This window comes from Enoplosus armatus, chromosome 23 (genome assembly GCF_043641665.1).
Source record: "Enoplosus armatus isolate fEnoArm2 chromosome 23, fEnoArm2.hap1, whole genome shotgun sequence".
NCBI classification, from domain to species: domain Eukaryota; kingdom Metazoa; phylum Chordata; class Actinopteri; order Centrarchiformes; family Enoplosidae; genus Enoplosus; species Enoplosus armatus.
In genome coordinates this window covers 12001725-12016091 of record NC_092202.1, presented here as the reverse complement: position 1 = coordinate 12016091, position 14367 = coordinate 12001725, and the positions used below count along the sequence as shown (strand labels likewise).

Sequence of the window (14367 nt, the reverse complement as noted above, 5' to 3'; positions counted from 1 at the left end):
TCCGCCACCTGATTGGTCGGCTGTGCCTTCTGGCTAATTACACGTCAATATATGCATCCAGGGGCCGCAGCTCAACACAGAGGACACATCTCCTGTCCAACCCCAACGACAGATCATTAACGTTACTTTTTCTGCAGTAATGTGTTCTGGGCCTGTGAGTTTACTAAATTCAGCTGTTAACACTCACCCAGTTCTGTTTTTCAAACAACAACAAAGTGCAAACAAACCCATATTTTTCTTATATAAAACATAGAGATGCATCTAACAATCACTCCCATTATTGGAAAATCTGTAAATTATTTTATGAATAGAGGATTAATTGTTTAGTATATAAAATAAGTGAATAATGTTTATCACAATTACCTAGACCCCAAGGTGGCAGCTTCAAACTGCTTGTTTTCTCCAAATAATAGTGTACATCCAACAACATTCAGTTTACAATGACCTAAAGCAGAGAAAAGTAGAAAATCCTCAAATTTGAGACGCTGGAACCAGATAATGTTCAGCATTTTTCCATTTGTTTATTCATTGTTTTTATGGCTAAAATATGTAAAATGTATTTTTTTTTTTTTACATTTATTTGTTTGTTTATTTATTTCCCATTCCCAATAATATTTCACATGATGTATTATTCTGATTAACTTATTCCACTCCATAAAATCTCAACTGCCTTGCTTTAGACAATTGTCCTCATCCATATTTGAATTCAAATGTCAGTAAATGAACAACTACTGAATTGCTTAAAGTTTGTCATGTCAGAAACACCAAGAACATCCTCTATGGTGTGATTTTTTAAATTGTGCATAAAGTTGTGAAAACTCAAGACCCTTCCTTTGATCCCTCTGTATTGTTAACTTACACATTTATTTTAGATATATTTACAGAAATCTTGAAATAATAATAATGATAGTAAGCCTATATGACCAAAAAAGACAACACCCTCAAAAGGAAGATGCCAAACTCCCCTGAAGACTTTGTGTAAATGTATTGAAGAATTGATGCAGCCACCAGGGGCGCTAATTTCCACTTTTCTTCTTATCTTTGGTCTGCCAGGCAGCCGGAAGTGACCTGTCAAAAAACGGAACAGACTACCGTATTTCCACAAGCTAGGTAGCCACAAAATAACAACAGAGGATTATTGTTTGTCTGCATGAACACCTCAAGGAGCTACATTGAAAGACAGGACTCTTTGTGTATGCCAGGTAAGCGAAATCACAAAATACAGCTATACTGTGTTAGCTTATTAATAGCCATTTTCTTCTCTGATTTTAGCTTGCTTGCTAATAAGCCGAGTTGGCCAGTTTAACGTGAGCTATAGGGCTGATCTAGCTAGCTGTGAACTCAATTCTGACGTTTAGCTAAACCTAGACGGCAAAGTAAAGCGCAAGTTATTTAAAAGTAAATTTGTGCATGGCTGTCAGTGTTACTTTGAAAGTAGCTCAAGCTAACAATGCAGCAAAATTAAAGCTGAATAACGTTAGCTTCATTGTGTTTTAAGGGTAAGGGTTAACCCACCCTCTTCTGTCGTAGAGTTGTTGGGTCCTTTTTATTGCATTGTGCATTTTAGAATAAAAATAATAAAAACAACTAATTAAATTAATTTAGCACCCGACCCTCTAATAAAATAACAGTACCTAGCGAAGAAATGTTAGCTATAGTGAGCCGCTGATTGTCAGCTGGTAACTGATTGAATGATTAAAAGAGCTCATCGTCAATATTTGTTACTTCGTGAAAGATCACGTTATATAGCTTGTGAAATGCGTGGATATAATGTGTCAAAGAAAGAGGAAAACTGCTATGTTACTATTTCTCAACTGAGTGTTATGTAAATATAGCTATTTCAATGTAGGCGAGTAAATTGATTAAGTTATCTCATCACAATTTAAGTGGCTCCATGTAGAGTATCAAGCAAACACCCATGTGTTATTGCTGTGGAAAAACACAGCAGCTGGATATTACCCTCCCTTTCTCAGTTCAAATCAGCTGTGACGTTTTGTGATGCACCACATATGATCCCTCCCTGAAATCAGTCTTGTATTGTTGTCTACTCTCTCTGGAAAAGAGGAAGGGATGTGAATTTGGAGAAAAATTAGCACTTTAGCCTTATCTTTGCATTGGAGGTGAAACCATCTGAACTTGCTATTATGGCTTTGAACAGGCGACATTCTTATACCCCCCGGGTGAGTAACATAGACACTCAATATTTAATAATGATCTCATTTAATACATCAGTGTTCTTTTTTCATTGATGCAGTTAATTAGTAGAAGTCATTACATTATAATGTAATGTATATTACCTTGTGGCACTCACCATACAGTTGATGTAGGATTCATCTTGTTGCATATTGGGTCCTCATCAGATAAAACGAGTAAGCATATAATTTGGGTAACTGTAGATATCCTGTAGAGAAGATGACGTTTCTGTCCTTGTGTTTAAACCATAGGCAAGCTTTTGTTCCCATTAATCTTTATATTAATATATTTACTATATTACTCTGCAAAACTGTCTCACTGCTTCTCTGAAAATAACATCCTGTGTTCCAGCTTCTATCATAAGGCTTTGATAAGCCTTTTCTATCCACTTTTCTGCCCTGTGGTTTAAAAGTGTGAGGCAGTGTGAATTCACATGTCCTTACAGCTCCTTAAAAGGATTAGACTCTACAGCAGTCCTAGTTTGTCTTGAATGAGCGTCTTTGTGTGAGCAAGGCAGGGATATGGCTAAGTCTATTGTGGTCCAAGACATATGACTGGGTGCATGAGTGTGTTCCTGTGGTTTGTGGCCTTAAGACTCTCTTGTCATTAAATATTTTTGATTCCTAAGACTGCTCCAAATATCTGGAGCAGGGAGAATTATTGGGGATTGTTATTGCACATAAAACACTGCTATTTGTTTGGGTCTGTTGCAGGTCTGGTGGACAATATTAAAAAATCTTTGTCATATATTACTTCTTCTAACCTATGTCTATGTGACCAAGAGTAAGATATAAAAAGCTCCCATGCCTGAGGAATTCTGAAATTTAAACAATACATTCTCTGGTATGTAATGACCTCTCCCTCTCCCACCTTACCCCTCATTCCCATTGGTAACCAACCTTCCTTTACTCTCTCTTTCCCACATTTCCTCATCTTTCTCCCTACTTCTCCCTATCTGTATTTCCCAAATCCTCCAGCTGACCAGCCCACTGATCAGCAAAATGAGCAGCGCAGGAACGGTGGAGAGTGGTAAACCTCCAAAGGTAGGTCACTTTTCAGTACAGACACAAGAAAGGAAGAAATAGAAAGAAATACACAAATTATAATCAACTAGTGTAAAATGACTCACAGTCTCTCATCCTCTTGTCTCTGCTCCTCCTCTCCTAGATTGGCTCTACTGTGGAGGTGATAGGGAAGGGCCAGCGTGGTACTGTTGCCTATATTGGCGCCACCCTCTTTGCATCTGGGAAATGGGTGGGTGTCATACTGAACGAGGCCAAAGGCAAGAACGATGGCACCGTGCAGGGGAAACGCTACTTCACCTGCGAGGAAAATCATGGGATATTTGTCAGACAGTCCCAGGTTAGTGACATAAATCTTTTGCGATGTAAAGACAATGGTGTAGCGCCTCCTATTACTCGATCGTTGATCCTAATTTTACTTGAAGGGATGGAGCTGGGTGCATGGTTGTCATGGTGACAATAGACACTTACCTTTTTAAAATGATTAAGGATTCATCCAGTTTGCCCAGACCTTAGTATGCAGGGGCATAGACAGATGATATCAACAACTCATATCAACATATATGCATAAAAATGCCTGTATACTTTCATCAGTATGAAAAGGGTCAGTAGTTTTATAGGATGATACGTTTGGGGATCCAAATGAACACTTGTTTGTTTCTGCTCCTATCCCTGCTTTTCATGTCCACGCTGTCCTGATCACGCCCCATTGTCTCTCTGTACAGATCCAGGTGGTGGAAGACGGCTCCAGTGCCACCTCACCAGATACTCCTGAATCAGGCACTGCAAAGATACCCAGACATAAAGGTGAGCATGTTTGAAATTCATAGTTTTGAAATGCAGTAATTCAAGTTAATAATAACAATAACAGTTAATAATTATAATAATCTTACATTTGTTTCCTCCAGACATTCCTGAGACTCCCAAAACAACCAAGCAGGTAGGCAACCATTACTTCAACTCACTCCTTTTTTTGTCAGTTTCGTAATGTTGTGTTGTTTCCATGATTTGGCTTCGAAGATGGTCGGATTCCTGTGGATCTTTGTGTATGTACTGTGGATTTAAGAAATATGTTATAACTGATATTTCCAGAGCAGTTATGTCAGTTGTGTTGAACAACATTAATCATTAAATTTGTTTCAGAGAGTGGTGATCTGACTATTAACCTGCTCTCTGACTCGTCCTTTGTGGTGTTTTCCTGATCAGAGGTGCTTTGTCTCAGCTTTTGGGTTGACTTCTCATTTTTGTTTTTCTTAAAACTTTTTGCAGACACCTGTGACCGTTAAGAAGGTAGAAATATTTAAATTCAACACATTTTCTTTTGCCTTGGTTGTTGATAATCGCACTAATGTGGCAACTCATCTTTTCTTCTGTGTCGATGTCTGCACGGGACAAAAAGACCATTTGTCATTGACAGATGTTGTTTGCGCTATACTTTCTCGTTTTCTGTGGCCGCATTCCGTTTTGTACACCTGATGTTGTTGTTTGTTTGCTCACTTTCTTTTATTTACTTTTTTTATTCTGGCGAAACCATCCAGCGTACACATTTAGAGGCCAGAATTATGATTTTTAATGTCATCATGATGGTGTCTTTGTCATTCCTCTTGGCCTCACAATTCAGTGATGTTTTGCCACCGTTTTAAAATCGCTGCATGAGTTCACATTTTATTGTGCACTTATGGCTTGACTCATCAAGAATAACTATTCTTTAAAACGATGTTAGATGGTGCATGCAGCCGTCAAAGCTTTGATCAGTGAATATGAACTAACAGTGGGTATGCTTCTTATGTGCTGCTGCTAATCTCTTATCTTGCTTCACCACTGGACGTGTGTATCCGTGTGTGTGTGTGTGTGTGTGTGTGTGTGTGTGTGTGTGTGTCTGTGTGTGTCCATCCCTCTCTCTGCAACTCACCTCCTCCTCTCCTCCAGTCCTCTACCCGCCGCTCTGCCAAGGTGAGCTCATCTACAGCAGACAGAGGAGGCATCAAAATAGAATGATTTATAACTGCAGTCAATTCTGAAAAGTTTGGTTATTTTAATGTTTGAACTTTTTGAGGGTGCTAGGCAAGTTAAATCAAGGGCACATCTTCACAGGTTTCAAATCTTTTCAAAGGCTGTGCATGTTTGTAGTGTGATAAGAAGTGAATACTTTTTACTTCTCTGCATTTGTACAAATGTCATATACAGTGTGAGTGTAATCAAAACAGGATGGTGGTATAACTGACTTAATGATTATAATGTGTATGAATAAGAACACAGTATCACAAGGTTTGCAGCTGTGTTTTACAAATAAATCTTGAGAGTCCTAACAGTCTCTATGATCACACTGTGGCAGTGGAGCACTCCTAGTCGCCTTGCGCCTGCCATCTCCCTCCCCTCCCTCTTGGTACGTCCTTCCGGCCGCTCCAGCCTGTCACTCATGGTACGCGCCGTCACATCAGGGTACCTCACCTGTTACTTCACAGGGAGTGGTGATTTGTTGTCCTTCGGTGCAGAGGTGAAGGGCTCTGTTTGATAAATGAACTCAAAGTGGTGTCTGTGGGAACATGCCTTGTGAGGGACACTGGGAGGTGAAATGTTGGTTCCTGGAAGACACAGTCGTCGGGAGCATTATCGTATTTTATCACATAAGCTATCACAAGATATGAATCCAGCGGCACAGCATGTAACATGGGATGTTCACTCTTCTACTGGGTTTTGTTTATTAGATTGTTTACTGACATTCAAATATTTTCTTCCTCTGTTTTATCCCTCATCTTTTCCCTCTCGCTACTCTCCAACACTTACCTGCGTTGGTCAACAGGCATCTCGTGAGAGCCTGTCGTCCTCCCTATCTGGTGATGTCAGTGAGGCGGGCCTGTCCTCCCACCAGGGTGCACTGGGGGCCCCTGTTGTGCCTCAGCCCAGCGGGTCGCCTGCAGCAATGGCAGCCTTGGTCCCGGCTACTCCAAGCAAGGTGGGTCACTGACAATTAGAAGATTTTAGTATCAGCACAACTGAGTAAATATGCCCATAAAGTCTTATAATCAAAAGGTATTTAGTCTCACGTTTTTCATGTGGGGTCCATTATAATCACCATCAACATTTCCATCGTATTCGTCATTTTAATGAGCTTGTCCCATTTCATCCATGTTGTCATTGTTCGACCAGGTGGAACCTGCCATTTCTAAGCAGGTAGAGTTTTCTAATGGCTACATGCATGCTGATGATACCTGGCATGAGTTGACTAACAAACTCAAAACATCAGAGGGCAAAATGCACACCTTCTCAATACTTAAATATGGATTATGTCCTCTAATATGGTGATGATGCATGGTTTGACTTTGAGACACTGAATTAAATATTCAATTCCACCAATTTGGAGGGAATGGACTAATCCTTCTTCATTGTTCTGTAATGTTACTGGCAGAGGTTCTTGCTAAAGTGGTGAACTCAGAGGTTAAAGTCAATTAATTAATTAAGAAATTATTTGCAAATGAATCTGGCAAAATTCACATTTATCATCTTGTTCTGGGTTTTTTCGGTGGTTTGTTATATAATCTGGGGACATCCAGTGAATCCTCTGAATCTGCTTAAGGCAGCACATTCACGTCTTCTCGCTTCTCCCATCCACCCGTTCGTCCTTCTCAGGAGGAGGAATCGCTGCGAGCTCAGGTGAAGGACCTGGAGGAGAAGCTGGAAACGCTGAAGATGAAGCGGACAGAGGACAAGGCCAAGCTGAAGGAGCTCGAGAAACACAAGATCCAGCTGGAGCAGCTTCAGGAGTGGAAGAACAAAATGCAGGAGCAGCAGGCTGAGCTGCAGAAACAACTCAAAGAGGCCAAGAAGGTACAAAGAAAACTTAAGTACCAATAATGAATTTGTCGTAACTTTGAATTACAGCATTATCACAGTACAGTATATTGTGACAAAGATAAAGTTAATACTAATTTCTTGATATGAAATGACTATTTTCCAAGCCTGTAAGAATGAAAGAAGCAGCTCCACTGTCATCATACATGATTTTCGAGAGTTTTATTTTGTTCCTCCTCCCAGGAAGCCCGTGAGGCACATGAGGCCAAGGACCGCTACATGGAAGAGATGGCCGACACAGCAGACGCCATAGAGATGGCCACGCTGGACAAAGAGATGGCTGAAGAGCGAGCGGAGTCACTGCAAGTGGAGGTGGACACACTGAAAGAGAAAGTGGAGGAGCTCTCCATGGACCTGGAGATCCTTAGACACGAGATTTCGGAGAAAGGTCTGTATTATACAGTCTATAGCCTCTTCATTTGTTACATATCTCTCCTGAATCAGAATCAGAAATACTTTATTGATCCCTGGGGGGAAAGTACTGTATAATGTATCTATAGCCTGTATAGACTGTGTCATGTGTCTCCTTAAATGTATGTTCTGCTTTCCCTCACTGTGTTGTCTTCTCTTTTTCTCCTGCAGGCTCAGATGGAGCTGCCTCAAGTTACCATGTTAAACAGCTGGAGGAGCAGAATGGCAGATTAAAGGAGGCGTTAGTTCGGTCAGTAAATGTCTAAAAAGCTCCTCTTGATTCAAGTATAAATAAACACAACTGTCTTTAAAGGGTCCATGAAGACAAGGACTAGAATGGGGTCACCATTTTGAAAAAAATTATTTTCCTCCTCAGGATGCGTGACCTGTCTTCTTCAGAGAAGCAGGAGCATGTGAAGCTGCAGAAGCAGATGGAGAAGAAGAACACTGAGCTGGAGACTCTGAGGACTCAGAAGGAAAAACTGCAGGACGAGGTCAAGCAGGCAGAGGCCACTATCGACGAGCTGAAGGAGCAGGTAAAGTCAGCGAGACACAAGGAAAGAGGATGAATACGATTACAGAGAGGAGAGTCTCTGATGCTGCTCTTGGTTTGACTTTTATGTTTACTTTACTGAAACCAACAAAGTCAAATACAGTTCTTAACCGAAAAGATGTAAGCTGAGGTACTTTGTATGGACATTTAAAAAACAAAAGCAAAAACAAAAACCAAGGGTTGCTTGTGTGTGTGTACTTGTACCAGGTGGATGCTGCACTGGGGTCAGAGGAGATGGTGGAGACCCTGACAGAGAGAAACCTCGACCTGGAGGAGAAAGTCAGAGAGCTGAGAGAAACAGTCACTGACTTGGTCTGTACAACTGCATTTAAGATTTCTATCTTTAATATTAACACTACTGATGTTTCTATTGTCGAACCAAACTTTGTTCAAACTAGTAGTAGTATTCACTATTAGATTCTCATTTGAAGGTACATTTGTGGATAAAATCTCGCCGTCATTTACTTAATCACCACCATTATGCTAAAAGTAACCTAAAAATTAGTACAAAGGTCAAACAAAGAATAAGTAGAATAGGATAAGAATAGAACATTTATTAACTAACATCTCCTTTTTATCAAGCTACCACTGACTTTTTCCTGTAACAGGAGGCCATCAACGAGATGAACGATGAGCTCCAGGAGAACGCCCGGGAGACGGAAATGGAGCTGAGGGAGCAGCTGGACCTGAGTGGAGCAAAGGTTAGAGAGGCTGACAAAAGGGTGGAGGCTGCCCAGGAGACTGTGGCTGATTACCAGCAGACCATCAGCAAATATAGAGAACTCACCGCCGGGCTACAGGTTGGTAGAGAGGAGGGAAACACGCATGCTCAAGCCAACGTTCTGCTCAAGTTATGCCCTGACACTGTATGTGCTTTATTACCTGTGCATCAGGAGGCCAACAGAGAGCTGATCAGCCAGCAGAATGCAAATGTTGGGCAAGTTCAGCAACCACCTGCCGAACTATTTGACTTCAAGATTAAGTTTGCGGAGACCAAGGCTTACGCCAAGGTAGGAAACGTGTGTTATGTGTGTATGTGTTGTTGTGTTATCATGCCAGGAGTGATGACTGATAGGAGTTGACCAGCTTTACACTTTTTGAGACCTTTTGCATGTAATGTGTGTTCCTAGGCCATTGAGATGGAGCTGAGGAAAATGGAAGTGGCCCAGTCAAACAGACAGGTATCCCTTCTCACCTCCTTCATGCCAGACTCCTTCCTCCGTCACGGTGGAGATCACGACTGCATTCTGGTCCTTCTGCTCATCCCCAGGCTCATCTGCAAGGTATGAAGCTGTGTGTTTATGAGTAGTGGACAAATGTGTAGTACTTGTGCTTAGGTTGTCTCTAAAATGATTGCCTCTGTATGTGTGTGTGTCCTTTACCTGGTAGGCTGAGCTGATCAGCAAACAGGCCCAGGAGAAGTTTGACTTAAATGGGAACTTGGCCCAGGGGACCGGGCTCAGAGGGCCTCCGGGAGAGCAGCGCAGCTTTGCCTCAGGACTGGTATACTCCCTCAACCTGCTGCAGGCCACTCTGCACAAATATGAACAGTAAGCACTGCAGCATCAGCACTAACGCGTCAGAAATAATGTTATTACAATGCGGAGAATTTTGAAGAATTGTGTCTAGGCTGCCAACAGTAAAAGCACAATTATTGTATAGAATAATTCTAATCTGTTGCTGTGATATTGTAAACCTAATTCAGTAATAACATCAGTCGAGTCTATTCTTTCCAGGGCTCTGAATACCTGCAATGTGGAGGTTTTTAAGCGCATGGGTACACTCTACTCTGAGATGAGCTTCCACGAGCGCTCTCTGGATTATTTCATCGACCTGCTGCACAAAGATCAGCTCGATGAGACTGTTCAGGTGGAACCTCTGACTAAGGCCATCAAGTACTACCAGGTAACAAAAGAATGTGGTTTTATTTTCTTAACAATGTTTTGTTCGCATCTTCCAATGTGCATTTAAAACTGTTATGTAATGGTTTTAAATGAGCCTCTCAGCCTGTTGAACTTTTGTTGTACAACTATTATCAAATGAAAGTACATACTAAACAACTGTGTTTATGTATATGTATCCTCGCAACCCTCAGTGAACTAGACATTTAAACACAGACATGTAATTTTAATTAAATACAATCTTTTCTTAATCATAAACTTTCTCACTGTTGTTTTGTCTTCCAGCAACTGTACAGCGTCCATCTGGCAGATCACACTGAAGACTGCACCGTGCAGCTGGCTGACCACATCAAGGTACTTCAATCTTTTAATTGAAATACATACATACTTTTTTATAGCAGTAGGGTTTTCTAGCTTCACTAATCCCATCCTCTCACCTCCAGTTTACCCAGAGTGCCCTGGACTGCATGGGAGTGGAGGTAGCTCGTCTGCGTGCGTTCCTGGCAGCAGGTCAGGAGAGCTCTGGCCTCGCTGTTCTTCTAAAGGACCTGGACACTTCCTGCTCCGACATCAAACAATTCTGTAAGAAGATCCGCCGTCGCATGCCTGGAACAGACGTAGTTGGAGTACCTGCTGCTCTCAGTTTTGGACCACAGGTACGGGCTACAGAAACAAACATATAGACAAAAACACACACACAGTAAATGGCTGCTTGAAACTAGAGCTCAAAGTGGGTTTGGCAAGAGCAACTTGGACGTTTTCTTTTTGTCTTACCATACCATTAATGTTTATCCTTTGTATGATTTATTGACCCAGTATATATTTGATTGACATGTTGTGTCTCATCCTGGGAGGTGTCGGAGACGCTGACGGAGTGCAGGCGCCAGCAGACCCGTGTGGTGGCCGTGCTGCAGGAGGTGGCTGCAGCTGGAGCTCAGATGGTCGCTCCGCTGGCAGAGCCGGAGGGCCTCAATGCTCTCAAACTGGAGGATATCGCCTGCAAGGCTGTGGAGCAGGTAGCTTAACTGAATAATTTTTGTTTCGTGTAGGTGGTTGGTTTTAGGTTGCAGCTGTGTTACTGTATTATCTAATTAATATATATACAAAGTCTACACTCTTTTGTCCAAGGTGTATGGCTCTCATGGCCTGAATGGGCCGGAGTGTCTGCGTCAGTCCTGCAGCTCCGTCATCATTACCATGAATAAGATGGCCACGGCCATGCAGGAAGGAGAGTATGATGCTGACAAACCACAGGGCAAGGTATTTGTATGCCTGAACCTATTTACATTGCAATCAGACATTGAAATTCAAGCTTATTGCTGCCGTTTGTCACCTCTTCCCTGTTTGAATTCTCACAATGCCCCCCCCCCACGTCCTTAGACTCCTCCAGTGGAGATAAGAGCATCCACCGTCAGGGCTGAGATGACTGACGCCGAGGGTCTAGGAGTTAAACTAGAAGACAGAGAGACGGTCATCAAGGAGGTCAAGAAGTCCCTCAAGATCAAGGTGACGCACTCAAGCAAACACCTCCAACAAACATTATCCAACCATCTTCTGCACAGTCAAGGATTTTGTCTGTCATAATTAATGTGCCTGTACCTCTCTGTCCCAGGGTGAGGAGCTGAGTGAGGCCAATGTCCGTCTGAGCCTGCTGGAGAAGAAGCTGGACACCTCGACCAAAGATGCAGATGAACGCGTGGAGAAGATCCAGACCAAACTGGACGAGAACCTCGCCCTGCTGAAGAAGAAAGAAAAGTAAGAACAAAAAAGAAGCAAAAATTGGAGGCAGATTTCTTGTAACTTTTTCCATCTTTTTCTGACCTGCCCTTCTTATTTCTTGCATTTGTTATTTTCCTGCTTTCTTCTTCTCTCCTCGTCTTCAGGGAGTTTGAGGAGACGATGGATGCTCTGCAGGCTGATATTGACCAGCTGGAGGCGGAGAAGGCAGAGCTGAAACAACGCATTAATAACCAATCCAAGATGACCATCGAAGGCCTGAGAGGCCCACCTGCCGCCGGAATTGCCTCCATTGTTCAAGGATCTGCAGGAGGTGAATTACTGTGTGGTTAGGGTCACTTTTTCTAAGCAGATCGACATGTCATTTTAGGTTTGATAAAATTTGTGATGGCCTCTAATTCAACCTTAATTCCAACCAGCTGATAATGAGATATGTTTTGCCTGTAGTTGGTGTAATTGTGTGTGAAATATTGCCACAATGTGGTGGGAAAAGAAGACTGTCAAAGGAGAAGCACAGGGTGTCATAGTGATTGAATGTCTCTCACCCTTCTCCCTTTCTCTCTCCAGCAGGTCTGCCTCCATCCCTGGCAGGACCAGTACAGGTGGTGGACTCCCCTCTCCTCAGGCAGCAGGTTGAAGCCCAGAGACTGGGCATTAAACACCTCAAGAATGAAAACAACAGACTCAAGGTACACTGGTGTTATTATATTTTGGTATTATGCTAGCTGTCTAATCACTACTAAAATTGACTCGAGTATATTTGACTGACAGGCGGAGAAGATGAGAGCCCAGCTGGCCTCCCTGCCTCCACTCTGCCCTCCCAAACTACCACAGGTGTCCAAAGAAAGCTCCATGCCACCAGATGGACTAAACACGGGCATCTATCGCAGGACTGACCAACTACTGGCAACCCTGCTCAAGCTGAGTGCAGAGGTCAAAGTGGTGGATGTCACCGGGAAGACAGCAGGTGTGTGTGTGTGTGTGTGTGTGTCTCTCAACGTCTAGACTGTCCTTTCCTGCGTCTGTGTTTGTGCTGGTTCATTTTCTGTCTTAAACCTCCTGTGTCTCTTCCAGTTAGTGCCAGTGCCCAGCTGCTGGAGCAGACGGCTCGCCTGCAGAACCTCAGCAATGCACTGGACAAACTCAAGGTGACAATTTCAGAATTGTATCTATCCTCCTTGCCATGTCAATAAACTGACAGCAATAAAAACCTAACATTTGGACACTTTTCTGTTTCAGGGAGAAGTAGCTGAACATGTAGTCGCATATCAGCCTGGAGCAAAGGCCTCCTCTGACTTTGCCACTTTCCCAGTCTCCTCCTTTGTTAAGGTAAAACCATACAGTATATATATTCACACAAGAAATGGCACATTTAGCGATGCAAAATCATCACATGCACATATTTGTTTCCTAGGCCAAGGAAGAGAAGCAGGGAGGAACTGTGTTTGTAGGTCGTGTTGCCATTCCATGCACCCGCGGACAAGAACAAGTCCACCGCCTCGTCCTATCACAGCAGCAGCTGCAGCAAGTGCACCGCCTCCTCATGGCCTAAAACGGCGTGCCATTAGTTTTTGTTCTTTATTCTCATTCCAGCTTCCACTTCAACATTCTCCTATTTCTCCCTCTTGCTTTTCACTACTCTCAGGAAATTGTATCCAATATTTGCAAAGTCAAGACGGTAGCACTAATAAAACTGAGGCACAGCACTATCTTTATATTGACGTAGAACTGATTGGTGTTTGATCATTTTGAATGAAGTCTAAATGTATTTGACTCCTGAATGTCACATTATGAAGGCGTCATGTTGTCTGTATTCACCAACTTTACCAACTCTTTGTGGAACAGGGGAAAGCTAGCAACAAGTCATTTTTACTCTACTTGCACCTATTGATAGTTTTTTCCCCTTTGTATCTTTTGCATTTGTAGTCATTCAGACAATAAAAGCAAGCAATTCACTTCACTGTAATGTGTCAATTTTGATTCATGAAATGTTTTACCTGGATGTCATCTGTTGACAGAAATGAGCTTCTCCAAAGTTTACAGCCTAATATGAAGCTCCACTGCCAGCTCACAAGTGTACATTAAGAGTCTTGATGTTATTTTTGTAAAGAACAGCATGTGAAAAGTTTAGGTTTACTTTCTTTCAATTTGAATGTGTTTTTATCTCATTACTATTAAAATTCAAGTGACGGGCTACAATGATCTTGTTGAGAAATCTGCGTATATACACAACTACATGATTAGATACTAGCTCTATGTAGTCATGCCAAAGTAACCACTTTAATCTGTTATGGATTTTATAAAATAAAAATAAGTTGTTCCCTCCAACATCAGTAACTCGAACATAGCATAGTAATGTTAGGAACAAGCCTCTGATGTTCCAAAACTGTTATTACTCCAGAGGGTGAATACGTTATCAAAATGTAGCAGGATTACATTGTTACTGGTTTATGCAGACAGATCCAAAGCTGTTTGAAAGCTGCTTTCATATAGAAAATCACTTAGATGAATATTGATGTGGAATTAAGTGTTTTAGGTCTAAAAGGAAACTAAATCTTTATAATGTAGTTGATCTGTGTGGGACATGAGACACATCAGAAGGGTCATTCATTTAGAACACATAAATGACGGTCCTTGCTTAAATCTTAGCATCAACTTTAATAGAACACAGCACCTGACGCATTTGAAGTGCAGAATT

General features: G+C 42.0%; 1 protein-coding gene across 1 annotated transcript; it reads left to right on the top strand.

Moving 5' to 3' along the window:
• The first annotated feature begins 1109 nt into the window (after nucleotides 1–1109).
• On the top strand, nucleotides 1110–13629 carry LOC139305593 (dynactin subunit 1-like). The gene is made up of 32 exons (XM_070929477.1): nucleotides 1110–1202; nucleotides 3171–3236; nucleotides 3361–3555; nucleotides 3941–4022; nucleotides 4124–4155; nucleotides 4485–4505; nucleotides 5145–5168; nucleotides 5551–5637; nucleotides 6019–6171; nucleotides 6366–6389; nucleotides 6846–7043; nucleotides 7251–7455; nucleotides 7650–7728; nucleotides 7855–8014; nucleotides 8239–8343; nucleotides 8640–8831; nucleotides 8925–9041; nucleotides 9162–9314; nucleotides 9421–9581; nucleotides 9768–9936; nucleotides 10218–10286; nucleotides 10376–10588; nucleotides 10787–10948; nucleotides 11061–11192; nucleotides 11313–11438; nucleotides 11545–11687; nucleotides 11816–11982; nucleotides 12240–12358; nucleotides 12441–12636; nucleotides 12744–12817; nucleotides 12909–12998; nucleotides 13084–13629. Exons 2-32 carry the CDS (start codon nucleotides 3195–3197, stop codon nucleotides 13219–13221), a joined length of 3828 nt encoding a protein of 1275 aa, XP_070785578.1. The 5' UTR covers nucleotides 1110–1202; nucleotides 3171–3194; the 3' UTR covers nucleotides 13222–13629.
• Nucleotides 13630–14367: the final 738 nt, after the last annotated feature.